General features: G+C 57.7%; 1 protein-coding gene across 1 annotated transcript in view; it reads left to right on the top strand.

The window, feature by feature from the left end:
- The first annotated feature begins 1,120 nt into the window (after nucleotides 1-1,120).
- KCNN2 (potassium calcium-activated channel subfamily N member 2) overlaps nucleotides 1,121-27,171 on the top strand; it is a 79,827-nt gene continuing 53,776 nt past the window's right edge. The window contains exons 1-3 of the mRNA XM_040977142.1: nucleotides 1,121-1,142; nucleotides 1,788-3,025; nucleotides 3,445-3,540. Coding sequence (XP_040833076.1) covers nucleotides 1,121-1,142; nucleotides 1,788-3,025; nucleotides 3,445-3,540 — 1,356 coding nt within the window. The remainder of the gene's footprint in view (nucleotides 1,143-1,787; nucleotides 3,026-3,444; nucleotides 3,541-27,171) is intronic.

Raw genomic sequence — 27,171 nt, 5'->3', positions numbered from 1 at the left:
ACCGAGAACAGTGCTAATGCATGTTGGACGGATTTTGTGCTGGAGATGAATGTCCTTTTTCAAAGATTTATTTGAAAGACGTATGACAGAGAGGGCATGGAGGGAGGGAGACTACACCGGTCTGCTTGCTGGCCCGCTCCCCAGACGTGGGCCTTTCTGCGCTGCTTTCCCAGGCACCTTAGCAAGGAGCGGGGCAGCTGGGTCTTGAATGATGCTCTGCAGTGGGCGATCCAGGCAGTGCTGGGCCCTGTTTCCTCTCTGAACAGAGTAACTTGATTCCGAGCGCGTTGGTTGTAATCCACTTTCATGGTTCTGTCCCATCGGTCTGCCCCCACCCCCATTCTCCACCTAGCATGGCTTATGTAAACCCAGGAACAGCTGGGGCGCTCAGCACTGCTCTGCCCTGCCATGGGCTGTGGCACACAAACCACCTTCCCGTTTCTCTTTCTGGGCCTGTGGGTTCTAATCCCACCCCCCCCACCCCCATAATCCTAAAATCAACTATTCACTGTGTGCAGTGACAATTCCCCTCCGGGCGCTCTCTCCCCCCTCCCGGGCAGGCAGCCGCCAGGTATTGCATGGAGAAACTGGATCCCGCCGAGGCTCCATTTGCCTAATGAGGGCGATCTGCTTTCAGGGCGAGAGCTCTAATTATCTTCATTTTTATTACAAAAATGGCCATTTCAAACCACAGTTTACAATGCAAACCGGGCCAGTTATCGGTTCTGAGACAGGGAAACGTGGCGACCCTCCGCGCGCCAGCACATCACACACAATCCCCCAGGCCTCGGTTTCTGCCGCTTTAGGGGGCGGTGCACACTTGGACCGCTCTCCCGCTAATCCGGCCCGTCTGCGGCCTGGCCCGGGCGGCGCGCCCTCGGCCGCTCAGGCGCTCGCCGTGCGCTCTGCTGACCTGCGTTTGCTGTGTGTCCGCTGCAGGTGAGGAAGAGGAGGACGAGGAGCCCACGAGGAGCGCGCGGCCCGCCGCCCGAGCAGCTCCCGGACCCTCGAGGCAGCCTGCAGTCCACGGCCGGAGCGGCCCCCGCGGACCCACCCTCTCCGGCCGCCGGGGGTGCCGAGCGCGGAGCCGGGACGTGGCGGCTGGGGGCGCCGGCCCCTCATGTTCCGCAGAAGGCGCGCATGTGAGCGGGCGGTGGCGGGGAAAGCCCTCCGCCCCCGCCGGGGGGACCCCGGGAAGCCCGCGCCAGCCCCGCCCGCGGACGCAGGGGATCCCCTCCCCCGGCCCCGCCCGGGCGCGCGCTTAACCCTTCCCGCGCCTCGGCGCGCCGGGCCCGACACGGCGGGGCGGCTGGCGGATGCGGGAGCCCGACGCCGCCCCGCAGGCCCGGAGGCGGCCCGACGCGGTGGGACAGGCCCGGAGGGGGCGAGCGCGGGGCGAGGGGGCGGCTGCCTGGCCGCCCTGCGGAGCGTACGGACGCGGGCTAGGCGCCGCACCGGCCCCGCCGCTCCCGCCCATGGCCTGGGTGGCCAGCCGCGCTGCAGTGCGGGGCGCAGGTGACCAGGGCAGCGCGCCCGACTCCGGGCCGAGGGCGGCGGCCTTCGCGCGCCTCTCCACTCGGCTGCCCCCGCAGCACGGCCTCGGCGCGCGGGGGCTCCCGGCGCCGGGCAGGGCCGCGTGCGCTCCGGCGCAGCAGGTGGGTCCCGGTGCGCTGGCGGCCTGGCGCGGGCCGGGCGTGCGTTCCGGGCCTTCCCGGGGCAGACCCCTCCCCAGCTGCCCGCCCGCCCGCCACCGCCGCGCGCCGCCAGCTCGGTCTCGGTCCCCGCAGGTGATGTCATGCCCATTGTTTTGGTGCGCCCAGCCAATCGGACTCGCCGCCTGGATTCTACCGGAGCCGGCATGGGCCCTTCCTCGCACCAGCGGCAGGAGTCCCCGCTCCCGACCATAACGCATTGCGCAGGGTGCACCACCGCCTGGTCTCCCTGCAGCTTTAACAGCCCTGACATGGAAACCCCATTGCAGTTCCAGCGCGGCTTCTTCCCGGAGCAGCCGCCACCGCCGCCGCGCTCCGCGCACCTGCACTGCCAGCAGCCGCCACCGAGCCAGGACAAGCCGTGCGCGCCCTACGCGCCGCTCCCGCACCACCACCCGCACCTGGCGCACCCGCCGCCCGGCAGCGGCGGCAGCAGTCCGTGCCTCCGGCGCAACAGCTGCGCCTCCTCCTCGGGGCCCGCGGCGGGCGCGGGGGCGGGGGATAACCTGTCCCTGCTGCTCCGCGGCTCCTCGCCCGGCGGCGCCCTGCGGACCCGCACCTCCTCGCCGCTGTCGGGCTCTTCGTGCTGCTGCTGCTGCTCGTCGCGTCGGGGCAGCCAGCTCAACGTGAGCGAGCTGACGCCGTCCAGCCATGCCAGTGCGCGCCGGCAGCAGCCCGCGCCGCAGCCCGCGCCCGCCGCGCAGTCCCCCCAGTGCCTCCGCCTGCAGCCCGCCGCCAGCCCCACGGGCAGCCTGGGCAGCCTGGGCTCGGGGCCGCCGCTGCTCGCGCACCACCACCACCACCACCACCACCCCCCGCAGCACGCGCACCCCCCGCCCCAGGCGCGCCGCGAGAGCAACCCCTTCACCGAAATAGCCATGAGCAGCTGCAGGTACAACGGGGGCGTCATGCGGCCGCTCAGCAACTTGAGCGCGTCCCGCCGGAACCTGCATGAGATGGACTCGGAGGCGCAGCCGCTGCAGCCCCCGGCGCCCGGCGGCGGTGCGTCCTCCCCGTCTGCCGCGGCCGCCGCCTCATCGCCGGCACCCGAGATCGTGGTCTCCAAGCCGGAGCACAACAACTCCAACAACCTGGCGCTCTACGGGGCAGGCGGTGGCGGCAGCACGCATGGCAGCAGCGGCGGCGCCAAGCCCAGCAAGAAAAAGAACCAGAACATCGGCTACAAGCTGGGCCACCGGCGCGCCCTGTTCGAGAAGCGCAAACGGCTCAGCGACTACGCGCTCATCTTCGGCATGTTCGGCATCGTGGTCATGGTCATCGAGACCGAGCTGTCGTGGGGCGCCTACGACAAGGTACGCTCAGGGGCGCGGACGGGGAGCGCCTGGCCCGGGGTCCTGAGGCTCCGAGGGGCGTTGCCGGCCGGCCAGCTCCACCGGCGAGGGCACCAAAGTTGGCCAGGGCGATGCGAGTGCCCGGTGCGCTCAGGCAGTCCTGTGCGGACCTCCAGCCATAGTGGTCTTGGAAGCCGGAGGTCCGGCGGCCGCCTGCGACTCCGTGGAACTTCCTCGGCAGCCCAGCCTGGTTCCTCCCGCGTTCTGGCGTTCTGCACGCCACCCGGCTTTGCTCTGTGGCCGAGGGGTCTGAGGGGGTCTCAGAACACTCAAGTCCCCTTGAGGGACTTTGGTCTGCCCGCAGGGCCCTCCCCCTCCCCAGACTCAGAGGGCGGTTGGAAGTGCTCCTGGCTAAAAGTGCTTGTGTCTGACTGTTGCAGGCGTCGCTGTACTCCTTAGCTCTGAAATGCCTTATCAGCCTCTCCACTGTCATCCTGCTCGGTCTGATCATCGTGTACCACGCCAGGGAAATACAGGTAACGGGGTTGCTGGGAGACCAGGGCTGCTGCCTGCGCCCCGGGCACGCCAGCTTGTCCTTGCCCGAGGTTGCAGGAAGCACAGAGTGGAGTTCTGGGCCTGGCACCTGACCGACTCTTCCAAAAAGAGGAGAGCAGAGCCAGGCCAGGCGGTGCTGTCCTGACTCACGCAGTGGGTTCTGGAGTGTTAAGCCCTCGAGGTGTTCCCTCTTGTGTGTCTAGTGGACACATCTGAATCTGCTGCTGGCTCTCGTAGAGGCGGTCACAGGCCGGCCTTGCTCTGCCCTTGTTTGGAGCACCTTTCCCTGAGGCTGATGGCAAGGGGAGGTGTCAGCCCTGCCGCGTGTCGTCTGCCGTCCCGTGGCACAGCAGAGAGAGCTGCTGGTGATGTGTGAGAGTAAGGCGTGGGACACCCCCACCCTGGCTGCACCCTTACCCTGCACTCAGGTTCCCGAAGCCTGGCAGTTTGATTCTTACCTGCTTTCACCATGAAGCTTGTTTTTGTTGTTGAAATCTTAAGAGTTAACGGCTATTGTCCCGAGAGCTGTGTTGTTAGGAAATGTTTGCTTGTTTAAATGCAGCCCAGGAGCTCTATTCTTAGGTTTGGCTGAAAACGGCAGAATGCTCTGCACAGTGTAGCCCACAGTCAGAGGGACAGTGAAAGTTTTAAATTAATAGCTAGCTCTCCAAAAAGTAGGTTGAGATTTTTGCAGCTCAGAATTTGCAGTCACGGCTGCTTTCCGGTTGTTTTTCTGTGACCGGTTGTTGGGCACTCGGAAGCACCCTGAAACCCCCAAATCCGGCTGCCGCTGTCTCATATCCAGGCTGTGCTTGAACTTCAGACATTGTAGAGGACTTGTTGTTTGGCAGTTCAAGATTTGGTCGTGTTGCATTAGTTTAAATTGGCAATTTGCAGACACACGCCCAGCCGGGAAGAGAGTGGCGTTCGGGTTTGCTCAAGCCAGAGCAAGGCTCCAGCGACCCCAGGGGAGGGAGACACTCCTTCACCTGGTGCTTGTGTCTGCAAGTCGCTGCAAATTAGTGTGTGTTGCCAAGCGAGCGAGGTCAGGGAATGAGAAGGAGTGAGGGTGAGTCTCTCGGCAGATAAAGAATAAAGCTGCAGCTGCAAAGGCGGGGTGCACACATTTGAATTTTTTCAAAAACCACCATGACTGTGTCCACAGACTCATTTTGAACTCAGTACTGGTGACCTGGAGCTGTTGAACCTCCTGCAAGCATCTAGAGGAGGTGCTGAGACACGGTTTGGACAAGGCAGGCGCATCCGCCAGCTCTGACCTGGAGAGGACATGGCCAGGCTGGCAGGAGCTGCGTGGGGCTGTCAGCGTGGGGCTGAGGGGGCTGAAGTCAGAAGAGGCGAGTGCCGGACGCTCTGAGTCGGCTCCACGTTGGTCCTGCCCTGCCCCGCTGCCGTTTCCAGAGCTTGCGACACGCATGGCTGTTGCTTTGATTCTGAAATCTGCCGTAGGGAGACCACATTCTGACATGTTCTTAGTGCTCTGGAAAATGAAGTTATTAAAAGGCACACTTTGCTGGTAGGCAGCGTACCCCTCAGCTTCTCCTGTGTTGCCTGTTCCTGCTAGGAACATGAGGAAGCCAGCGTCCCTGGGAGGGGATGTTGGCTGGCATTAATATAAAATAGACTTTTCAAGACAGATTGAGGGAATTTTGCAATCGAGCCTGGAGCCTCTGGGGAGCTGTGGACATTAATGTCACCCTAGAGAACTCAGGAAGGAGTAAGGCCCCGGGAACTCTGACTTCCCCAGTGGCTTCACTGGGGACAGCGTCTGTCCCTGGGTGCCCCTGGGAACTGGCGTGTCATGAGGGTCTGGCAGCGGCTCGGAACGGGGAGGACTGAGTTAGTGGGGGGTCAGCCCACTGGCCGTCTTTCCTGCCAGCCAACGGGAATGTCCTGGAACGTTAGCTTTTAAAAAATTAGATCTGTTTTCTGTGGGTTTTGGTTTCTCTTAAAGCTGCCACTCTTGGGGTCATTTCAAAATGGAATCTTAGGGGTCTCCGTGTGGTTAGTCATGGAGCAGGATATATGCGTGGCGTCTCGTGGAGTGGAGCCTTTACCCTAAGCAACAGCCCCAGATTTGTATCAGCTGTGCTGTTAACCCGGCATGGGACGTGCGAAGGGGCCTGGTAAGCACGGAGACGCCGGGAGTCATGGGCCAGTAGGAAGCAGGGAGGTTGAGGCTCATCCCTCCCAGGGGCCTCTCCGGAAGACCCTGAGTCATGCCCCCTTTGAAAGTGCCAGCGTTCAGGTCGCCTCTGCGCCGTTCTGCCTTCAACATTCACAGTTTAAAGCGTTGCAGTCACTGACCTTGACTTAGGAAACTCGGTGCAGCAGTTGCAGCTGCCGTTGAGTGTGGCCTTGGGCGCAGTGCTTGTCCTAAAGCCAGGGTTCTTAGACTTGCTCCTAGTATGTCAGGGCAGCGCTATCGGAACACCTGCTTCTCACCATTCCCCCTGCTGTTGGGAAACATCAGATGCTGAGCCGGCTCCCTGCTCTATCCGCTGGAGCTGGTACCTGAGCTTGGGGAGGTCCTGGCATCCTCCCTGGGAGCGTTGGGACACAGGGCAGCATGCCCTTTCATGAAGCGTTAACACCCAGTGCAGCTCAGGTGAGTCCGGGCGACGTGCGGCTGACGGTGAGCCTAGCCGAGAACACGGTTCAGGAAATTTCAGCTTCGGTGTCGTGTTTCAGTACCAGAGACAGCTCAGTGCACTGGGCTGGATCGCGTGTTCATTTCACTAATTACTTATGCTACTCACAACTGAAAGTGTAATCACTTTTTCCTGTTCAAATGCTGACAAAAATTAGATCCGGTGAGGGCATATTCCAGTAACGTACGCACTTGATCTGGTCAAATAGATGAGCGGCCTCACTTCCTGCCAGCGGCCAAGCCCCCAGCTGACATGCGAGTAGCGTTCACGATGGAGTATCTGCATAGATTCAGGAAACACTTGGGTCTGGTGGTCTCCTGCCAGCGACGATGCCTGGAGAGTGGGTCTTGTGTAACTTAGAAAGGTTCTTTGATAATAAAAGGAGCGGCTTCTCCATGTTGAGAGTCAAGGCCACTGCCCCATTGTAAGTAGAACCCAGGGACTTCTCTCTCTCTCTCACACCTGACGTTGTTTCCTGATGAAGCGAACGCCCAGCGAGTCCCCAGTTCTTCATCGTGGAGAACTTTGAGTGCAGCTTTCCTGTCTTCTCAACTTCCGTGTGCTGTGCTGCCTTTGGTCCTGTTGAGGTCATTGAAGTTGAAAGAGTTGTTTGGTCGTTGGGCTTGGCAGACGCAGGTGTTAAAGTGGGAAAGGGCCCTGGGTCTGGCCGCCGACTTCTCTGTGTCTCCCTGGGCTTGGGAGAATGGCAGGTGTGACAGTCTGCATTTGGAAGCAGCTTTGCTTCTCTGTGTCCTTGGGAAAGACACTCGGGTCAGCACCCTGATTGGTCTCTGGGATCGTTCCGGACGCAGTAACAGCTCATGTTTTCTCAAGTTACCGTTCTGAAGATGGAATCTAGAGCTGTGGCTGAAAAGCAAGCGTGGTGTTTACTTGTGTACCAAGGCTGCTCCAAGGAGAAAGTGCTGGAGAGGCCTCCGTGACGACTGGGGTCTCCTGCCCCAGTGAGGGGGTAGTCCCCACCCGCGTGGTGGACTCTGGCTGTCCCCCAAGCATGAGCCAGCTGCGGGCCTCCCATCCCTGGCCCGTCACAGAGTGAGCTGCAGAACATGCTGGAATCCTGCCTGTAGTTCTCATGGTGTCGGTACAGGAGAACAGCTTGATCACTTTCTGTGTCCTTCAGTCCTGCCTCTGTGATGTCACTGCTGTTAGAATTCTTACATTCCCTTCCAGAATCTCAACAGTGGCTACTTTGCTGTGTTCATGTACACACTTAGCTTTTCTTTGATTCCTTCTTGGGTTGCAGGGGTCCTCACTCCCCGGCACATGGAGACCCTGCTGGGCAGCGGCATCCCCTGTGTCCTCGGGGTGTCCTGGGGCCCCTTGGCCAGCCAGCTCTGCAGAGGTGGCCGGCTGAGTGGGAGTTGGCTGAGCTTTGCTGCGACACAGGCTCTGAGGTGCTCTGGTTGTTGTCCCCTCTGGTAGCACTGTGTGTCGGTTGCCACCTGACTGTCGGGGGCAGACTCCAGCAGCAACATAGCTGGGGCAAGCAGGTGCTGTTCTATCGCAAAGTTGTCAGGTTTCTGTTATTCCTCCACACCACTGTGGATGTTACAAAAAGAACTTTTTAAAAATCCTCTTGGGTTTTTGAAAGTCTGAGATGTTGATTATCTTCCGGAGAACGGATCCTGCAGGAGTGAACCCGAGGACCGATGGCCTCACGGGCTCCGCACTGCGTGTGGTACCTGCACGGCGCCTGATCTGCCCAGCTGACAGGTATGTGCCAGGCTGTTTGCTGCTCTGTGTTACTGATGAGGAAGTGACTGCCACACGGGCACCCGGCACGTTGGAGACCAGCACCAGTGGACCCTCACGGCTCCCATGCGTGGCTTCCTTGAACCTGGTCCCATTGAAGGCACGTTTTGTGCAGTTCCGTGGTGGGCCCTGTGGCTTTTGTCTTTTAGTCTGTATCCCATGGGGTGGACAGGTGGTGAGGGAGGGGAGGGGCAGAGTTGTCCCTTGGCCTGGGGCCCCACGCGGCGTGGTGCTCGCTCTGTTGTCACCCTTGCTGGAGCCTCCCCCTGAGCTGGTCCACACCCGGGCATTTTTGTTCTGCTGCTCACCAGCTTCTCTGTGTAGGGAGAAATTCCTTATATTGAAATGAAATCTGGTTTTCTTCATTTCATCTGTAATTTTTTTGAGCTCAGCTAAATGCAGTAGGGAACAAGACAGCCAAGGTCTTTGCCTCTAGGAGTAAACGCTTCCAGAGGAGGTAAGGAAAGTGGAAAAAAATAAACAGTTCTTGGAAACATGATAAAAGCCATGGTCGGGGACAAACAGGGCAGCCGGGGGTGGGGACGTGTTGGGCTGGGGAGAGCGTGTTGGGCAGAGGGACTGACAGCATGATACAAAAATGTGCAAGAGGAGAAACATTCATGGCAAACAGCTCTGCCCTTGGGCTGGAGTTTGGTCGGCTCACACTGAGAGCAGGCTGGCATGGGCTACAGGGGGCCACGTGGCACCCAGCAGGTGCTGGATCCAGGGGCTGCCGTGGCCTTGTGTCCTTGGGATCCAATAGCAGCAGAGGCTTGGGGCCCTGCACGATGTCTGACGCTCTGGGGAGACGGGTCTGCTGACCGTGAGGGCCGTCAGCAGGCAGAGTGGATGTACCGGGGTGATGGGCGAGGGCTGGGGACCAGGCAGGTGGAAGGAGCAGGCATGGCGTGGGGGTACCTGGCTGCCTCATGTCGGGAAGGGCAGGGTGTAGAATTGGCAGTAACCTGCTTTCGTTGCTGTTGGTTGCAAGTGAGGCACTGGGCTGGGGACATGTCTGCCCTGGAAATGTGAACTGGAGGCTTCATGGCACAGAAACTGCAGTCAGGCCCACAGGGATCATTGGCGTCGCAGGGACAGGCGGGGCAAGGACAAGGTCAAGAATCGCCTGTCCACCAGGTGCCAGGGAGTGAGTCAGGGAGCCCAGCGGTCCCCAGGGAGGCTGCCTACGTGAGGGTCTGATAGCCAGCACAGTGCCCAGGATTGAGGTGGCTGCAGCTGGCTACTGCACCTGGCGCACCCAAGGTCATCCCTGACCTTGGGGAGCCGTCGGGGCTGATGTGGTAGAGGCAGAATCAGATGGCCACTTCCAGCAGCATGGGATGAACTGCCCCTTCATAGATCAACCAGCATGCGTGCCAGCCTGGGTGCTGGTCCCCTGGGTGCTGGTCCCCTGGGTGCTGGCCTGCGTGCCTTGGCATGTTGTCCCCTGCCTCCTCTCTCAGGGTCCCACTCATGTTGCTGGGCTCTCGAAGTGAGGAAGTCTGACGCATGACCAGTGCCGAACGTGGTTGGGACTTCGGAAGTCTGTGTTACCTTGGCCACTGGCACCATGAAATGGTCACAGCTCCACAGGAACTATCTGGGTGACACTCCAGAAGTACTTCATGAACCAAACATGGGGCGTTCCGTCTCCTGACCCTGCTCAGGGGCATCTTGGTATCCGATAGCCATTGTCACTGCCTGGGGCCGGATGCTTGCTCCTCATGCGTGGACCACCTCTGGGGGCCGCAGGGCTGCAGGTGTCTGGCTGGTTCCAGGCTCTGCTCCTGAAACAGGGTCCATCGTCATGTCTTTCACCCAGTGTGCACACCTGCCATGGCCACACTCGCCAGTTTGATTTCTGTACCTGCGGAGCCCACGACACAAGTGACCAAAGTCCTAGCTGTCCGTGTGCCCATTTGCAAAGCTGGGTTCAGATTCCTGGGCGGCCTCACCTCCAGGAGCTGCAGCCATTCCACAGCCTCAGCAGCCTCACCTCCACGAGCTGCAGCCATTCCACAGCCTCAGCGGCCTCACCTCCACGAGCTGCAGCCATTCCACAGCCTCAGCAGCCTCACCTCCACGAGCTGCAGCCATTCCACAGCCTCAGTGGCCTCACCTCCACGAGCTGCAGCCATTCCACAGCCTCAGCAGCCTCACCTCCACGAGCTGCAGCCATTCCACAGCCTCAGTGGCCTCACCTCCACGAGCTGCAGCCATTCCACAGCCTCAGCAGCCTCACCTTCACGAGCTGCAGCCATTCCACAGCCTCGGTGGCCTCACCTCCACGAGCTGCAGCCATTCCACAGCCTCGGCGGCCTCACCTCCACGAGCTGCAGCCATTCCACAGCCTCGGTGGCCTCACCTCCATGAGCTGCAGCCATTCCACAGCCTCGGTGGCCTCACCTCCACGAGCTGCAGCCATTCCACAGCCTGGGCCGCTGCCCCCTGTGACCGAGGCCCTGCGAGCTGCGCGTCACCATCTCCCCAGCCCTTCGTGGCTCCAGAAAGACATAGGCCTGATTCAGTCATCATTTCTAGGAGTTATTTTAGGGACTTGTGGCCCAATGCCTTTTCTCTGAAGATGTTTTCCCCCACGTCAGATAAAGTTATTCCTGTTGGAAGATTCATAACGCGGTGAGAGATGGAAAGGGTGATGGCCAGGGGAGACCGCAGCTGAAGCAGGTCGTGCTCCCACATGACTGACGTGGTTTGTCGTGGAGGCACGTGGTGTTTGCCATGTGACTGTGTAAGACAAGTCCTGTGTCCTGCCCATGTACGCTTCTGTTGCTTTTCCAACACCATCAAAAATTCTTAATGTCTAAAAGCATTCTCCATCATGGAAATGGTGGTGTTTTAATCCTTTTCCTCATGTTTGGGCACTGGAGTTGGAAATGATGCATCTCATATATTATCTTTCCCATGAATACCCTGACAGCTGAGGTTCTAGTGGGAAGCGTGTACCATGCCGAAAACACGTTGTCTAAGGTTGTTGGTAGTTTGTAAAAACCATCCTTGTGAAAGCCTGTATCATTGCTTCTGTTTTAAAGTGCTCACAAACCATTCCACCAAACTCTGTGGGTGCCAGTGTGGCGTGGTACCCCGGCAGGGGTCTGGGAGTGGCCTTCGCTGTGGCCTCCTGCACTTCCCATTGTCCATCATCTTGGGCTTTTTCAGTGAGTGCTAACCAGGTTTGTGAATGGACATCCCTGTTTAGTAACTGGAGTTTTTATAGAAACGACAGGAGCACACTTTTGAAAGATAGCTTTGTCCCCAAATATCCCCAGTCACTTTCCTTTCTTGTGTCATGGGATGCTTCTGAGATTCCTCTGCAGGCTTTCCTGCTGAGCGGTACTGTCCCACTCTTTTGTTCTGTTTTGCTGCACAGTCCCAGCCAAGCTGCTAATCAGCTTTGCGACCTTGGGCAAGTGACTTCCTCTCTGAACTTGGGCTTCCTTGTCTGCGAGGCGGGCAGTGGAGTACTCTGCTGGCAGTAGGAGCCTTGGCGCCTCCGGCAGGCTCTTGCCGGGCCAGCTGCTGATTGTACCTTGCGGTTGTGCTGCTCATTGGTGTGGAAAGGGGAGAACTGGAACCTCGCCTCTCTGGCCTTGGGCTCAGTGATGGTGGCTTTTTTTTCTTTCGGAAACAGAACAGAAAGGAGGGTGTGTGCGTGATGCCCCCGATCCATTCACACTTAGAGGGTGTGTGCCTGCAGGCTGCTACATGGTCCACCTGTTTTTAAATAAAAGCTTTTGGTCTCTTAAGGACAGCCTTCCAAATCAATAAGCAAGCATAACATTCCCTGTCCACCGCCCCCCCCCCCCAAGTCGCTTGGATTCCTGCTGTCAGCAAGTTTTCATGCGGGGCAAGGCGTGGGCGTGGTCACGCGGGCCGTTGGCTGGGAGTGAATGTTGAAGCCCTTCCGATATTAGGAATGTTCCAGTTTTCACCTGCGTGGCCATCTCCCCCTTAAAGCACCTTGTCTTCGTGCTGGGAGCCAAATAACTCCTTGAGGCCTCACAGCTCATGTCACTAATTAGGACCCTGGTGACTTAGCAGTTACATGAGAGCTCCGAAAAGCAAGCAGAGGGAGTGATTGGGATAGTGGAAATTTGTGGTGTTCACCCCTGCTGAAGGCAGCCGCAGCCGGACGGTGGGTGGAGCAGTGGTGGCAGCGCCTCTCCGCCATGCTGGCTCTTTGCAGCTCTGCAGGACAGCCGCAGGAGGCTTCTGTCTTGCTTTGCTGCGCTAGGGTTTGGTCTTGCCTGCGCTGACCCAAGCACAGCAGTTGTGGTTGTCAGAGAGCCAGTCAGGTGTTTGTGCATAACCAGGACAGGTGTCCTCTGCAAGCAGTCCTGGTTTGCTTTTCGTCTAGGAGCTGTGTCTGCTGCTTCTCTGAAAATACTCCTGAACTGAGTCGAGAAACTGTAGGCCTCTGGTTTGGAGTGGCAGGCCTCGGTCGGCGTTGCCCTGTAAACTGGAAACAGATGTCAACAGCCAGAACACTAACATCCGTCATTTAGTCTGCTCTCTTGAATGTCCTGAGCGTTTCTGTAATTTATCTGCAGTGGTTACCCGGCGCAGCCATGGGAATGGTTCCCAGCCATCGGACTGAGATCCGTGTGTGGTTTGTACGGCTCGGCCACGGGGTGGTCTGTGAGGAAGCTAGGGCTTTGCAGGGAGAAGCATGCAGAGCCTGTGAGCACACTGCACTTGGGAGGAGCACCGTGCTGCGGTCTGTAACTCGGTCTCTGATGGACTGTGTTGGAATAGCATCCACCATCGTGAAGGTTGACCTGCGGGCAGGTCCCCAGACTGTTGATGACAGAGTGGCGAAGAGAGATTCCGTGGTGGCATGGGGTTTGCTGGTATAGCTGGAGGTCATAGGCACTGTGAAGCTGGTAGCGGAGCTGACTGCTAGCTGCACAATTCGGCATGGCCGCCTCTGGCTTTCCACAGCTGCGCCTAGTTCTCCATGTCCCTGAGCCAGTGGCCTGACGGTGAGCAGCTGTGGGTCAGCTGCCGCCTGGGTGAATCAGCCCCTGCTGGGGGACTTGATCGGAGAGCGGGGATTGTCCTGTTTTGGGTGGGAATAGCTGAAGATGTGTTTATCCGTGTCAACCACTGTCCTTTAAACTTGTTGCTAACAATTGCTGATATTAGTGCTGTTATCAAAAGATGTTTCCAGTTAGGATTTACTTGTTTCCCACTAGGATGTTAACCAAGAACCCCACTATGTGTTTCTGGGTGTCAAACAGGATGTTTTAAAGAGAATGCATTGAAACAGGCCTTTAAAACTCAAGCAGCAGTGACATAAACAGAAATCACCAAGATAACCTTGGAAGGCTGCGGGGCAAGCAGCAGTGACATGCATTTGGGGAAGACAATTACTGCACTTCTGTGTGCTTGCTTGGTGGGTGCACCTGAGCTGTGTGGGTGCCCCTGAGCCGTGTGGGTGCCCCTGAGCCGTGTGGGTGCACCTGAGCTGTGTGGGTGCCCCTGAGCTGTGTGGGTGCCCCTGAGCTGTGTGGGTGCCCCTGAGCCGTGTGGGTGCACCTGAGCTGTGTGGGTGCCCCTGAGCCGTGTGGGTGCCCCTGAGCCGAGTGGGTGCTCCTGAGCTGTGTGGGTGCACCTGAGCCGTGTGGGTGCCCCTGAGCCGTGTGGGTGCCCCTGAGCTGTGTGGGTGCCCCTGAGCTGTGTGGGTTTCAGCTCCTCAGCCCATTCTCATCTGGCTTCCCTGGCATATCTGGCCCCGCCCTTGTCTCCTTCCCGACGCTCTGCCACCTTGTTAGCTGCTGAGCTCTGGCCTGGCTCGGGGTGGGGGGGTGCAGACCCCACCCACTGTCAAGTTCACCGTGGGCACAGCCAGAAATGACTCCCCTGGGAGCATCACCTTGCAATTCTGTGTGAGGACCTTGTCCCTCCAGCCCTTTTTGGGGTGTCCTGCCCAGTTCCTGGGGAGCGGTGGGGTAGGAGGGCTAGGCTGGGCTCAGCCGTTGCCTTGGCCTCGTTTTCGTCTTTCCCAGCGGTGTTAAACAGCATCGTGCTGTGTGCGACAGTGAGGCTCTGCTTGTTAGAATGAGAAGGCTGAGCTTCCCCTCCTTGCTGTTTCTAGGACTCTGCCTGGGCAACCCAGTGCTGCCCCAGCTCCCGCGGGGCTCCCATGGCCTCGGTGTCTGTGGGAGCACTGCTGGGGAGCACAGTGCTGTGTTCTGAGACTCCCAGCCCCCCAGCGGCGGGATTCCCCACCTGCCACTGACACCAGGGGAGACGGATGCAGCAGGGTTGCCTGGTGACCCTCAGTGCCCCTGGGGCATGTCGGCATCTGTCCTCAGAGGAGGACACAGGTGTCACCATCATTATTACGGCCTCTTCCGCCATGGGGACAGGTCCCTGTAGTGCTGGGCTTTGAGGAGAGCAGAAGGGCCGCTGCACAGAGGTGTGGACGGTGTCTCCTGGGCCTGTCCCCAGCCCCAGGGTTTGGGGACAGCAGAGAGGACGCTGTTGGAGTTGAGAGCTCCCCCTCTGCTTCCAGGAAGCAGGCCAGGCACTGTACGAGCTCCAGCCCCAGATGCCAGCTTCTCGCTGTGCCCTCGCTGGCAGAAGAGCCTGCCTGCTCGGCCTTGTCTCCATCCCTGGAATGGGAAAAGCCTGTGTGTCTGAGCCGTGGGGAGTTCTGTAGGCTGAGCATGATGGTTTCTCCAGGGCCCCTGTGCCACCCTCCTTGCTGTCATTGTTACCAGGGCTGTGTGCCGTCCTGGTGAGGAAGCAGAGCCTGGGCTCCAGGAGCATGCCCAGCTGACAGCGAGGTGGTGGAGCTGTGTCCTGGTCGGAGGGCACCGGGCAGGGTGGGCAGGGGAAGCAGGCATAGGCTGACTCGGAGCAGGGATCAGCATGCTGTCTGTGGGGTGCCAGGAGACCCCTGGGCAGCTCTGCCCAGTGCGTTTGCACCTGCATGGTTTCACTGGAATGCAAGCCGTGCCCATATGAGCAGGTGCTGCCATGGCCACCCCTATGTGGCAGGCAGAGGGCATGTGGCCCATCAAGTCACACACCATCTTCTGGAATCCTGGGGGTGTCCACTCACCTGGAGGCGAGATGACCTGCACAACACTTCTGTGCGGGCCCTGTTTCGGTGTTTTCTCGGAGTCATTCTGGACCCCAGCTGGGAGATGCAGATCTCTGCAGGAGCCTGCTGTCCTGCGGGCCATGGCACCAACTTCATCATGGGAGCCCATGCTGAATCCAGCTCAAGAGTCCACGCCCAGGAAGCCGGCTCTGCCCGCCCCGGGCACGTGTGGTGCCTGGCCAAGGAGGCCACCCCTGCCTGAGGGCCTGGGAGGCACTTGGGGGTGTCGGGAGGGCAGTGAGAATGCAGGGGCTCTAGGAGGAGACAGGTCAGTGTGAAGCAAGGGACAGCGCCTCCCTGCTTAGGACATCCCCCTGCCCCCAAAGATGATGTCTTCTGCTGTGACTGCCCTCGCATGCCCTGCTCCGTGGCCTCCTTCTCCACCTCTCCTCTCCTCCTCCACTCCCAGTCTCATCTCCGCTCTTCCCTCTTCCCCTCTCCTGTCCTCCATTGGAATCTGTCATCCACTGGTTCACTGGACAAAGTCCCACCACAGCCTGGTAGGACTGTCTGGTTCTCCCACATGGGTAACAGAACCTCAGTACCTGAGCTGCCACCTGCTGGCGGAAGCTGGAGGAGAAGGGGGGTCAGGACTGGAACCCAGGCCCTCCACGTGGGGCTGGGCCCCCCAGATGGCATCCTAACCGCTGGGCACTCCTGCTTCTCCTTCTTTGTGGAATCCTGTGCCTTCTGCGCATGGTACCTCTATAAAGGGTGCCTCCCCCTCTCCCGGACCCTTTTCTGGGACAGGTTTACTAAAGACCGTCCCTGTGTGCAGCGCCCCCCCCCCCCGCCAGTGCTGTCACACTCTGTTCTCAGTCCTGCAGCCCCCAGTGGTTTAGCCTCCCTGAGTGTTTCCCGTGGCTAGCTCTTACCTTCTCAAGGTGGTCCCACACAGGCTGCAGCCCGAGCTATCCTAGGGCCGGCTGCCACACCTGTGGAACCAAACCAGCGAGGGGCGGATGGGGGCCCGTTCCCGCCTGTCGTCTGTTCCTGTCTCCTGACGGTGCTGTGGGGCTTTGCGGGGCACTGGGGTCCACATTCCTTTCTAGCGTGGACGTGGGGGGGCTGTGTTCCTGGACAGCTGTACTTGACGAGACCAGAGGCTACGCTCCTAACACGGGTGGTCCGGGAGGAGCAGCTTCTCTCCTACACACGCTGTCCAGAGGTTTCATGGTGGCTCAGGAACCAGCTTGGGAAGCTGCAGCACGCTGAGCAGTGCCCCAGGAGGCCCTGGCACCTGCTTGCTTTATATTTGCTTTCATCACCACTCCAGCCACAACCCTTGCTTCCATGACTGCCAGCCTGCTCTCACCAACTTCCCGATTTGCCTGAGTGGATGCTGTACTTGGGAACATCCAGTAGAGCTGCCTGCTCTGCCTCTTGCTGTGCCGTGTCTCCACAGGCCAGGTGGGCTGTCCAGGGCCCTGGGTCTGAACTGGGAGCAGATCAGGATGGTTCAGTTTGCAGGGCTCTGTGAAAATTGCTCTTCTGGGGAAAGCAGGTTCTGGGCTGTGTGTATACACAGGTTGTGTGTGTGTGTGTGTGTGTGTGTGTGTGGCTACACCAGTACCCTCAGGCTGTGAGTATTAGACTGCATTGCCATCCCCAGGTTGTGTGTGTGTACCTGTTGGTCTGGGGACCTGGTGGAGTTTCCAGAAGCTTGGGCACTCTGCTTGGGCGCTCCTGACACAGCCGCCTCTTCCCAGATGTTGGAGCAGAAGGATGAGGCTGACCGGGCACCTGCCCCGAGGTAGGATTTCTCTGGCTCTCTCAGGACAGTGGCACTCATGTTTTTTGAGACCCTATGCCCCCAGGGCTTTTCTCCATGAGACAAGGGCACGTGGCCTGTGTGCCCATGACTGCTTGCTTGTTTGCTCGTGGACACTGAGCTGCCCAGGGGAGCGGCTTCCAAGCCACATGACTGCCCCTGCCATGGCCAGCACGTCTCCCTGGGCTGTTGGTGTTCGAGATCCTGCCTTTGCTTAGGAAACATTTTTTTTTCAACTTATGTATTTTTATTGGAAAGGCAGAGTTACAGGAACACAGAGAAATTTTCTAGCTGTAATTCACTTCTCAAATACCTACCCCAGTCAGAGCTGGGCCAGTCCAAAGCTGGGAGCCAGGAGCTTCCTCCATGTCTCCCAGTGAGTACAGAGCCCTGAACACTTTGACCAGCCTCTGATGCCTTCCCAGACTGTCATGGGGTACTGGATCAGAAGTGGAGCAGTGGGACTTGAACTGGAGCCCATGTGGGACACTAGTGCTGCAGGCGGAAGCTTAGCTTGCTATGGCTGCACTGGCCCTCAGGGAAATAGTTTGAATCTTCTGGAATTGCTTGATAAGGCTGATGGAATTCATGCAGACATGAGAAGTCTTTCCCAGGTTTTAGTAATCAATCTTCAGTGTGTGAGCTTTAGTTGAAGAGTTGTTGAGTTGGGTTTTGTGCAGTCATTCAAAGGGCTTGTGGAGGGATGTTTTAGTCTTAAGTGTCCTGTTCCTGGGTGTCACTCTGTTGGGGTCTGTAGGCAGGGGTGGGGGTGGTCTTTCTGTCCTCTCCTGCCTACAGTCTCCGGTGGGAGGAGGAGTGGTCAGCAACACCAGAGGTGGCCCAGAGGCGATGGTCCTTAAGGAGCGTGCTGGACAGTTAGGAGCAAGGGTCAGTATGATCAAGAAGGGCACACGAGGCACGGGGAAGCTCAGCATGCACACGTGTGGTGTTTGTGTTGATGTGCATGAGCGAGCACGCTTCCTCCTGGTGTCCGCCCATTCTCCACAGTGTTTCGGGGCCCTGTGGCAGGACCCTCTGAATTGTTCTGCAACATCCATCTTGATGATTCTTCCACATCTAACAGCAGAGCGATGGGGTGGGAGCCAGGGAGTGGATGGCATGGGAGGATGACCGTGCTCAGGAGTGCATGCTCCCCACGTCTGTGCTCTCCTGGGGTGGCCGTGCTAACCCTGCCCCAGGTCTGGCAGCATCTCCTCTGACCTGGGCCTCGTTTCTGCCCCGGGCACTGTGCATGGGCATGCCGTCCTTCCTGTTTTCCCACCTACTGTTGCTGACAGCCGTTTCTGTGTGTGGACTTGCCAGTGTGCTGACTCCGGACCCCCCACCCCTTCCTGGCCTCACTGTCCCTTAGCGCTGTCTTCTGCCAGCTGTGCGTGTGTGTCTGCGAGCAGCCTGCAGGGAGCAAGCTCTCCCTGCGTGCCCTTCCCGCCTCACCATTGCTGGCCTGTAGTGCTTCAGAGATCACAATTGATTATTTGATCAGTTTTTATTTTAACATTTGGGAGCTACATTTTGAATGTGGGTGTAATATCCTACACATACCCGCCTTCAGCGGGAGGGCAGCTTACCTCTCCCACTGTCTCCCTGGAGGTCAGCGCTGCACTGTGAGCTGGTGAGGACTCACATGGCTCTGTGATGTCATCCAGTGAGGACTCACACAGCACTGTGATGTCATCCAATGGGGACACACGCAGCACTGTGGTGTCATCCAGTGGGGACGCATGTCGCGTTTTGACGTCATCTAGTGGGGACGCACGCAGCACTGTGGTGTCATCCAGTGGGGACGCACGTCGCGTTTTGACGTCATCTAGTGGGGACGCACGCAGCACTGTGGTGTCATCTAGTGGGGACGCACACAGCGTTGTGATGTCATCTAGTGGGGACGCACGCAGCACTGTGGTGTCATCCAGTGGAGACGCATGTCGCGTTTTGACGTCATCTAGTGGGGACGCACGCAGCACTGTGGTGTCATCCAGTGGGGACGCACGTCGCGTTTTGACGTCATCTAGTGGGGACGCATGCGGCACTGTGGTGTCATCCAGTGGGGACGCACCCTGGGCCTTGGCTGTGTTGTCACGTAGTGAAGCCTTTTGGTGAGTGAACCAGGTACAATTGTTTGGTCTGGGGCGCAGCTGGTGGGCTGACGGAGCTTCCCTCTTTCCATGCCTGGTTCTCACCGTGTTTGTTTCTCCTCTGCTGCGTTCTGCCTACCCCGGCTGGTCAGGAATGCACGCAGTCCCTGGACGTCCTTGGTCGTGTCTATTCTGCCTGAAGCTGTTTTGTGTCTGGCTTGTATGTGGCAAGTGGCGGGACATCCTGATATGTGCGCAAGATCCCGAGGCTGGCTTGCCTGGGTACATCTGCTGGCCCCGTTGGAGTCCCGTGTAACTCCCGCTTCCATGGCTACCGAGGCTCGTTGGCTCACTGCAGCCCCGGTGCTAACAACACACAGCCGTGTGTTTCACAGGCCTCGGGACACAGGCAGCCCAGGGCAGTGCCTGGCTCTGCTGCTACGGTGACCTGAGTGAAAGGTCTGTACGACTGAACTTGAAAAGTTTAGGGTGCAGACTGCCAAACACGGGAAAAACCTCAAAATAGGGCATCATCTACTTCTGTAATTGCAAGTCGTTGAGTGTCCTGTGCAGGCTTATTTAAGTGTTTACTTCTGCGGGGAGATGCAGGGGTTGGCTGAGGTCGGCAGGGAGTGCCCCTCGTGTCCGTCGTACTGGGGCGTTGGTTGCTCCCAGCTCTTCACGGGGTAGTAGAGTCCCTGCCAGGCTCCAGCCCCTGCGCCTGCAGGGAGGGCTGAACCTCAGCCTCAGGTTTTCTGTTCCGCTCTGGCCAGAGCCCAATTGTTTGCATCGTTTTTGCTTTAATTGGCCTCTGATAAGGGCAAATGAGATAATAGGCTTGAGCTGGTGCTCATCTGGCTTCTTAAGTGCTTCAGGTAACTGAGAACAGGAGAGCACATTTTGGCTGCGTGGCAAATATAGCATAATGCTTCCAGGGAAAATACAGTGAGTTGGTGCTTGATCACATTGTGGATTTGAGATCCATCATGGTAAATCTGGTTGGTTCGGTCTCATCTACTTCCCAACATAAAGAGAGGATTCTAATGAGCGTTTACACATAGTCGACCTCTGCCAATGATGATAATAATAAGAATAGTGCCAACAAGGAGCGCTGCCTGAGACAGACTCGAAGGAAGGGACGCCAGTGTGTTCACAGCAACTGCAAGAGCCAGAGGTGGGCGTGTGCTTCCAGCCTAGGTGGAAATGGCCTTTGCAGCACAGCAGTTGTTGTATTTATTATAATTATTTTTAAAAGCATGCTTGCTGCTTCTGGTGTGGTAGTCCTTGCCTTGCATGCACTGGGATCCCGTGTGGAAGCTGGTTTGTGTCCTGGCTGCTCCACTTCCCTTCCAGCTCCCTGCTTGTGGCCTGGGAAAGCAGTCAAGGACGTCCCAAAGCCTTGGGACCCTGACCTGCGTGGGAGACCCAGAAGAAGTTCCTGGCTCCTGGCTTCAGATGAACTCTGCTCAGGCTATTGCAGCCACTTGGGGAGTGAAGCAGTAGATGAAAGATCTCTCCTTTTTGTCTGTAAATCTGCCTTTCCAATAAAAATTAAAAGATGTATCATGACAGTGATTTTAAGAGGCAGCTGATAACAGTTTCCAGGAAATAAGGTGGATATGTCTCATAGATTCCTCAAGGTCACAAGGCAGTCCATGGTAATAGGTACAAATCGTATGTTAACAATGTGTTAGCAGTAGGTAACATGTTAGCAGTATGTAACACTGTGTGACCCACAGGTGGCAGCATGAGAGAACAACATGTAATAATTACATAAAATGTAGCAGGACACCCAGGAGCTGGGCACTGGCCTCCTGTAGCCCCAACACGGTTTCTTCTCCCACAAAGTAACTGACAATTCATGACCACACTTTGCTGCCTCGATTTTCCAACCTTTGTCTTTGGAAATGGAGGAGTTTTACAGTAGTGTGACCCACCAGGACACTGGGAAGCGCCCGCCTGAGGCTCCCCAGAAGAGGCTAGGCCCCAGGGTGGGCGGGTGCACTCCGGGCTGGGGAGCTGTGAGCAGTTTTGCTCTGGGCTGGTGGTGTCTGCTGGTGCTGCTCTGGGCTGGGGAGCTGTGAGCAGTTTTGCTCTGGGCTGGTGGTGTCTGCTGATGCTGCTCTGGGCTGGGGAGCTGTGAGCAGTTTTGCTCTGGGCTGGTGGTGTCTGCTGGTGCTGCTCGGGGCTGGGGAGCTGTGGAGATAGCTTTGCTGTTGTCTTCCTCCTGTGGTTTTGGGCTGAGGCTTGTGGAGGAAACCTCTGTGGGCCTATCAGGCTGTCTTCCCTCCCCACGCCTGGCTGCATGGCCAGGTCTGTGGTCAGCAAAGCTGGATGCGTGTCTGGCGTGACCCTCCTCGTCCCACTGGCACCCACAGTGGTGTTGCTGGCTGCTTCCCTCACCCTGGTGCGTTCAGATGCTGGTTGCTGGGAGAGGAGCCCTTTTCTGGATGAACACGTTTCTGTCCATCCTTGTCTGGGGCTGCTCTCCCTAGGGTATGCTAATGCTGGAGTTCACGGTCACGAGTGGGCAGTACCCAGGCAGTGTGTGGCTGGCAGAACTCCTGGTCCCAGCTCCGTATTTCTGAGGCAACTCCCTCTCACCTCCTTCTCGCTGTCACGTGAGTAAATGTCACCCCAAATCGTCCTCACCTCTTCGTACTGCAGGTCCTCTTAATCTTGTAGCCATAGACCCAACCAACAGAAGCCTTCAGCACGTGAATGCAGGGAGAGGCGGCTTGGATTTAGTGGATATTCAGTTTAAAAATTAACTGCAAAACCTTATTTCTGTTTGTGCTATTGGAAAAAGTTATGTTATGCAATGGGTCAAGGTTTAGCTGAGCAGAGCGTTTTAGGTATAAATTGGGTTCGTGGGTTTGGTTCTAATCATTGTCACTCAGAATGTGGTTAGGACTTGATGGTCTTGCATATGTGGAGTATTTGGTAGAAGTGTTTGAATGTCCGCTGTCCTCATTTATTCTCATCCTTTCTCCTCCTCTTTAACATTTGCTGGCCTTCATTTCTTCTTCTTCTTCTTCTTCTTCTTCTTTTTTTTTTTTTTGTTCAGTTAGCATTATTTATCCACATGGTTCCAAAGTCAGAATGATTAGAGATGGTGTAATTAAAAGTTCCCTTCCGGATGTACTGCAGCCTCTCTGTTCATCTCCCCTCCATAGCGTCATTCATTTGTGGAGGATCTGGCAGAGTTCTTTGTGCATAAATATGAATCCACATGCTCTGCTCAGCAGAGCTCTGCTGCTTTGCCATGTTGTTAGGTGGTGCTTGGCTTTAGGAAAGCTCCTCTTTTAAGAAATTGAAATACAGTTAAGAGGGAGACAGAGAGAAAGATCTTCCACCCACTGGTTCACTCCCCAAATGGTTACAACAGCTGGTAAAGGGCTGATCTGAAGCCAGGATCCTCCTCCAGGTCTCCCGTGCGGGTGCAGGGTCAAGGCTTGGGGTCGTCCTCCACTGCTTTCCCAGGCCACAGGCAGGGAGGTGGAAGGGAGGTGGAGCTGCCAGAACATGAACTGGTGTCCATATGAGATGCTCTTCCCACAGGTGGCAGCTTTTCCTAATTTACCATGGTTCCAGCGCTGTTTTGTTTTTGTTTTAGAAAAAAAGGTTTATTTGAACAACATGGTAATAAGGACCTCCCCCCCACACACAGTGAGTGATATCTTCCGGCTGCTGGCTCACTTGCCAAATGACTACAGTGGCCGGGCTGGGCTGGGCTGGGCTGGGCTGGGCTGGGCGTACAGTCTGAAGCCTCCCTCCCCCGGATCTCCCTTGTGGGTGGCAGGGGCCCAAGAACCTAGAACACTTGCTACTGTCTCAGGTGCAACAGCGGGAATCTGCGTTGCTGGGACTTGAATCCGCACACTGGCGGGGAGTGCTGGCCTCCAGGCAGTGGCTTAACGCACTGTACAGCAGTGCAGGCTACCGGGCACCTTGCTTTCTGTAGGTTTGGAAGCCATTTTTATCTCCTTGCCCATAACTTAATGCTGATTTTTAAAAAAGGAAAGACAAATGGAGCAGCTGCTAAAGAAAGAGGAAACCAACATTTGCTGTGTGTGGTTCCTCTGTACAGTGAGCCAGCGGCCAGGGCAGTTGGGGCAGCTGGGGCAGCCAGAGCCGGGCGGTCGGAGCACAATGCAGGTCTGCCACATGGGTGGCCCACTCCGGAGCTGGAGCTGTCCCTTGGCACCTGGCTGGGTGCACATGGCTAGCTGCAGGCCAGGCCGGGGCCTCCCAGGCAGCACGCTCTCCACTCCACCGGCCGCACTTGAGCTGCGCCTTCAGCCTTGCTTTGTTTTCCAGAAAGGAGACCCCGGCTGTGTTAGACCTTGCCCTGGAACACCCTGATGGGCAGCCTGGCTAAGAGGAGGGGCATGTGGGGTAGGTGGATGAGTCTGTGGCCCCTGCCAGCTCCACCCGCTTCCACTGCTGGCATGGGGGCGGCCGGTTCATGGAACCCAGGAGCTGGAGAGGGCCAGTGGCCCAGTGAGCTGTGCCCTCTGCCTACTTCAGTTCTGCCAAAGCCCACTGGCCATGGCTCAAGCAGGACAGCAGCGCAGCTGTGAAACTTGGCCCTGAAGTCTTCGTTCAGCGTCAGAAAAAAGATGAATGCAGGGTTGTTGTCTTAAGGTCAGGTGTGTGAGCGCTCTGCTGGCAGCAAACCTGAAACATCCTGTCGGCTGCAGGCTGGGGACAGCTCTGTGGCTGCACTCAGTGTGTGGCGTTCAGGAGGCTGTGAGACCTGCAGGCTGGGACAGCTCTGTGGCTGCACTCAGTGCGTGGCATTGAGGCTGAGACCTGCAGGCTGGGGACAGCTCTGTGGCTGCACTCAGTGTGTGGCGTTGAGGAGGCTGTGAGATGGGCTGGCTCACATTTTCAGTTCAGCCGCGTGCCCAGTGCCCAGTGCCCAGGAAGCGTCATCCCTCCTCACACTAGCTCATGGGCTCCTGGGTGACCTCCAGGTCGGGTCTCACACCCTGAGCTGCTGATTCTGCTGTTTCTCCTTCAGCCCCGGGAGTTTCCTTGATCATGCAGAGTTGTCACAGAGTTCACAGAATTGTGGCAGAACTGGGCATGGATTTCAACGTTTCTTTGTTTTTCTTTGGATTTCATGTTTGGGCTGGTGGCTGTAATCCCCCTCCCTGGCCCAGACATCTCTGAGTGAGTCCTGCGTCTCATCACCCTGTGGAGCCTGCTGCTTTGGGCTCCCGCAGGCCCAGGGACTCAGGAAGTGCCACCAGCACACTCTGCTCTCACTGGACGCTCTGTGGCCTTCTAGGTTCCTCTGCTTTTTCTGTCACTGCAGCCTCAGTTCCACTGAGAGACTGCAGCAAGGTGCCGGGCACCTGCACAGTCACGGGGATGCTGCCAGCCATGCCAGCAGCAGGGTCCTGCCCCCATGCACTCTGCTTGCTCTCCTCCAGTTTCCCAAAGGTCCCTGTGGGTTGAGCCCTTGGGGTGTCTACTATAGATCCCTGCTTCCCTCTGCCTGTCCACGCCTCTTCCTGTGCTATTGTGTAACCTTATCTCAAGGCCATGGCTCGCCCTGCAGGCATCCCTGGGTCCAGGCTGGAGCAGTTCAGTCCTTCCAGCATGCTCTCGCTGCCTGAGGCCCGCTAGCCCTTTATAATGCCAGGGCCTTTGCATGGGTTGGTTCCTTGGCCGCTTTTAGCAGGACTGGCCCCTCCCTCTGTCCAGGTCGCCACTCTCTGCCCCATGACCACGTAATGTCATCTCTCATTTTTGTTTCTCTGTTTCCTTGAGAGCTGTGTCCAGAGACAAGATCACCTGATTCAATTGCCTTGCATTCGCCGTCTTGCCTCTGCCTGTCCTGAGCAGCCCTCTGTCTGCTGTGCCTCCTGGTAGCTCAGCACTGGCCAGCGAGTGGTGGGGACCTTGGCCTTTGTCAGGAAGGAGGAAATGCGTAGGCAGCATTCGGGGTGGGCGGTGTGTTGTGGAGAGGGAGAGCAAACATTTCTTCCCTGACTCTGGATTAGATGCTGTGGCAAAACAAAACCCAAAATAGGATTATTCTCAGTGTTGTCCTGGGAGTGATTGGGAGCCTGTGGAGCCAAAGCCTCGCAGCAGGAGGTCCTGCTTTAGTTAAAGCGGGTCTTTTGGAAATCTGGACAGTCCCATAGTCTTTACTTCTGTTGTGCTTTGAGCGCTGCACACAATAGCGTGTAGCCTGTGATCAGGATGGAGTCGAGAGGAGGTCACCCCACGACTCACTGAGCAAGCACAGAGCATCCTGGCCTGGGGTGGGGCCCCTGTGCTGCCCAAGCCACGCACAGGTAGAGTGGAAGTCTGGGAAAATAGCTCATTGGCCCCTGTGGCTGCAGCCATGAGAGACATATGCAGGAAGTTGGTGGGGGGGGGGCAAGGTGGTTGAGTGGGGGGTTTCTGAACCCAGTGGCCCTGGACCATTCCCTGGAGAGTAGACATGGCATCCATTTTGAAAGAAATGAGACTTGACCATACAGACACCCCACCACAGTACAGGGCGTGCTGGGGTGCAGAAGCCCAGAGCGTAAGGAGGAAATAGACAAATCCAGTGACATTACAACTGGGGAGATGCCCAGAGAGTGAGGGACACAGCCAGAGCACGTATTAACTGCCTCTGGTAGGGGCGGCTGCTGGTCCCACTTCATGGGTGCCCTTTCGAGTCATCTCAGTCTTGATAATTGTGGGCTTGTATAATCGAGGTTCCCAGGAGAATGGCGTTCCACCAGTGGATTGTCTCTGCTAAGGGAGGTGTCAGTGAGGTCACCAAGGAAGTTTGGAGGTGATGAGTCCCTAAGAGCGGCCATGATTGGCAGGTTTCATGTCTCTGTTGAAGAACTTGCTTGGGAAGGAGAGGATGAGCAGCTGACAGAGGGAGGAGCGGGTTTCTTTGCCAAGACATCTTTGGGGATCTTAGCGCCAGTGCTGGGGGTGGCGGTGGGAGAAGGCGCATGCTCTGGGGCAGCCCCAGTGGGCCATGATGCTCGCCACGTTTCTTGTTTTCACTGAATCGTGGCAGGGACTGGTCCTTGGTTGTGTGCTGTGCTGGGGAACCTGGGAGCGGGTGATCCCTGCAGGTCCAGCCACCCTGGGCCTTGTGCAGCTGGAGATCTGTGCAATCTGCTGATCCCAGGCTGGTGGAGAAAGTGGCTGAGGGGGCCAGGTCGCAGCGGCTGAGGGGGCCAGGTGGCAGCAGCTGTGGGACAGATGGAGGCTGGGGTGAAGCCACGGTCCTGACTTTCTTACAGGACTGCAGTTTCCACTATGAGCACCAGTGTCTGCCAGCCGCCTGCCTTAGTGAAGGAGGTGCTCACCCAGGTGTCTCCATCTTTGAAGCGTGGGTCTCCCGACCCTGCATGGTGCACAGCCGTCAGCAAGCACGCCCAGTGGGGGGCTCCCCTGTGTCTTCATGATGGGTGTCCTCCATGTCAAGGGTCCTTGGAGATGGCGAGGACATCCCCAACCTGTTATACAGCTGAGCCCTCGCTAGTCCAGAAAAACAGAATTATCATTGTCCACACACGTCAGGCATGCCAAGGAGCTCAGATCAGAGGTTATGATAGAAGCCATTACGCTGCCGTAGGTGAGCTACTCACTGTGCAGGCGTGCTTTCGCTGAAAGAGTCTGCTGGTTCCAGAAGACACGAGCTTCTGTGGCCCTCGGAACTCTCAGTGCAGAGCAGTGCTCACAGCAGCTCTTTGGTGGATGAATGTCACGACTGTGAACTGCAGGGTTATTAAGAAAGAGACCTTTTAACCCTCTCTATTGAGGCAACGTTCCCTCCCAGGCCCTGGCAGACCACTCCCAGGCTGAGGGAGAGCCGCCAGCCCCTGCCTGCTTGTTGTCCACCTCCAAGACTGTGCAGTTCTCAGCTGGGCTGCTGTCACCACACGTGGGACTGTGACATGGGTCTCAGCAGACAGCCTGGGCCCCTGTGGGCATGCTGGCCATGCCTCGCCCATGAGGCACTTCCAGCCTGGCAACCTGGTGGGCACCTGAATGCCCATGAGCTGTCAGAAGGGCCCTCCATGTCTCCAGGCGCCTGCAGCCAGGGAAGAGATGAGGTGTTCCTTTCTGCCCCCATCCTCTCTTGTTCACACGTGCATCTGTGCTGTCTCTGCCTCTCTCTGCTGCGTAGAACTGGGTAAGGGTTCAAG

This window comes from Ochotona curzoniae, unplaced genomic scaffold, assembly GCF_017591425.1.
Source record: "Ochotona curzoniae isolate NIBS_2020 unplaced genomic scaffold, NIBS_Ocur_1.0 contig_1, whole genome shotgun sequence".
In the NCBI taxonomy this organism is placed as follows: Eukaryota; Metazoa; Chordata; class Mammalia; order Lagomorpha; family Ochotonidae; genus Ochotona; species Ochotona curzoniae.
Note: the sequence above shows the minus strand (reverse complement) of the source record. Positions and strands in the feature narration are given on the sequence as shown.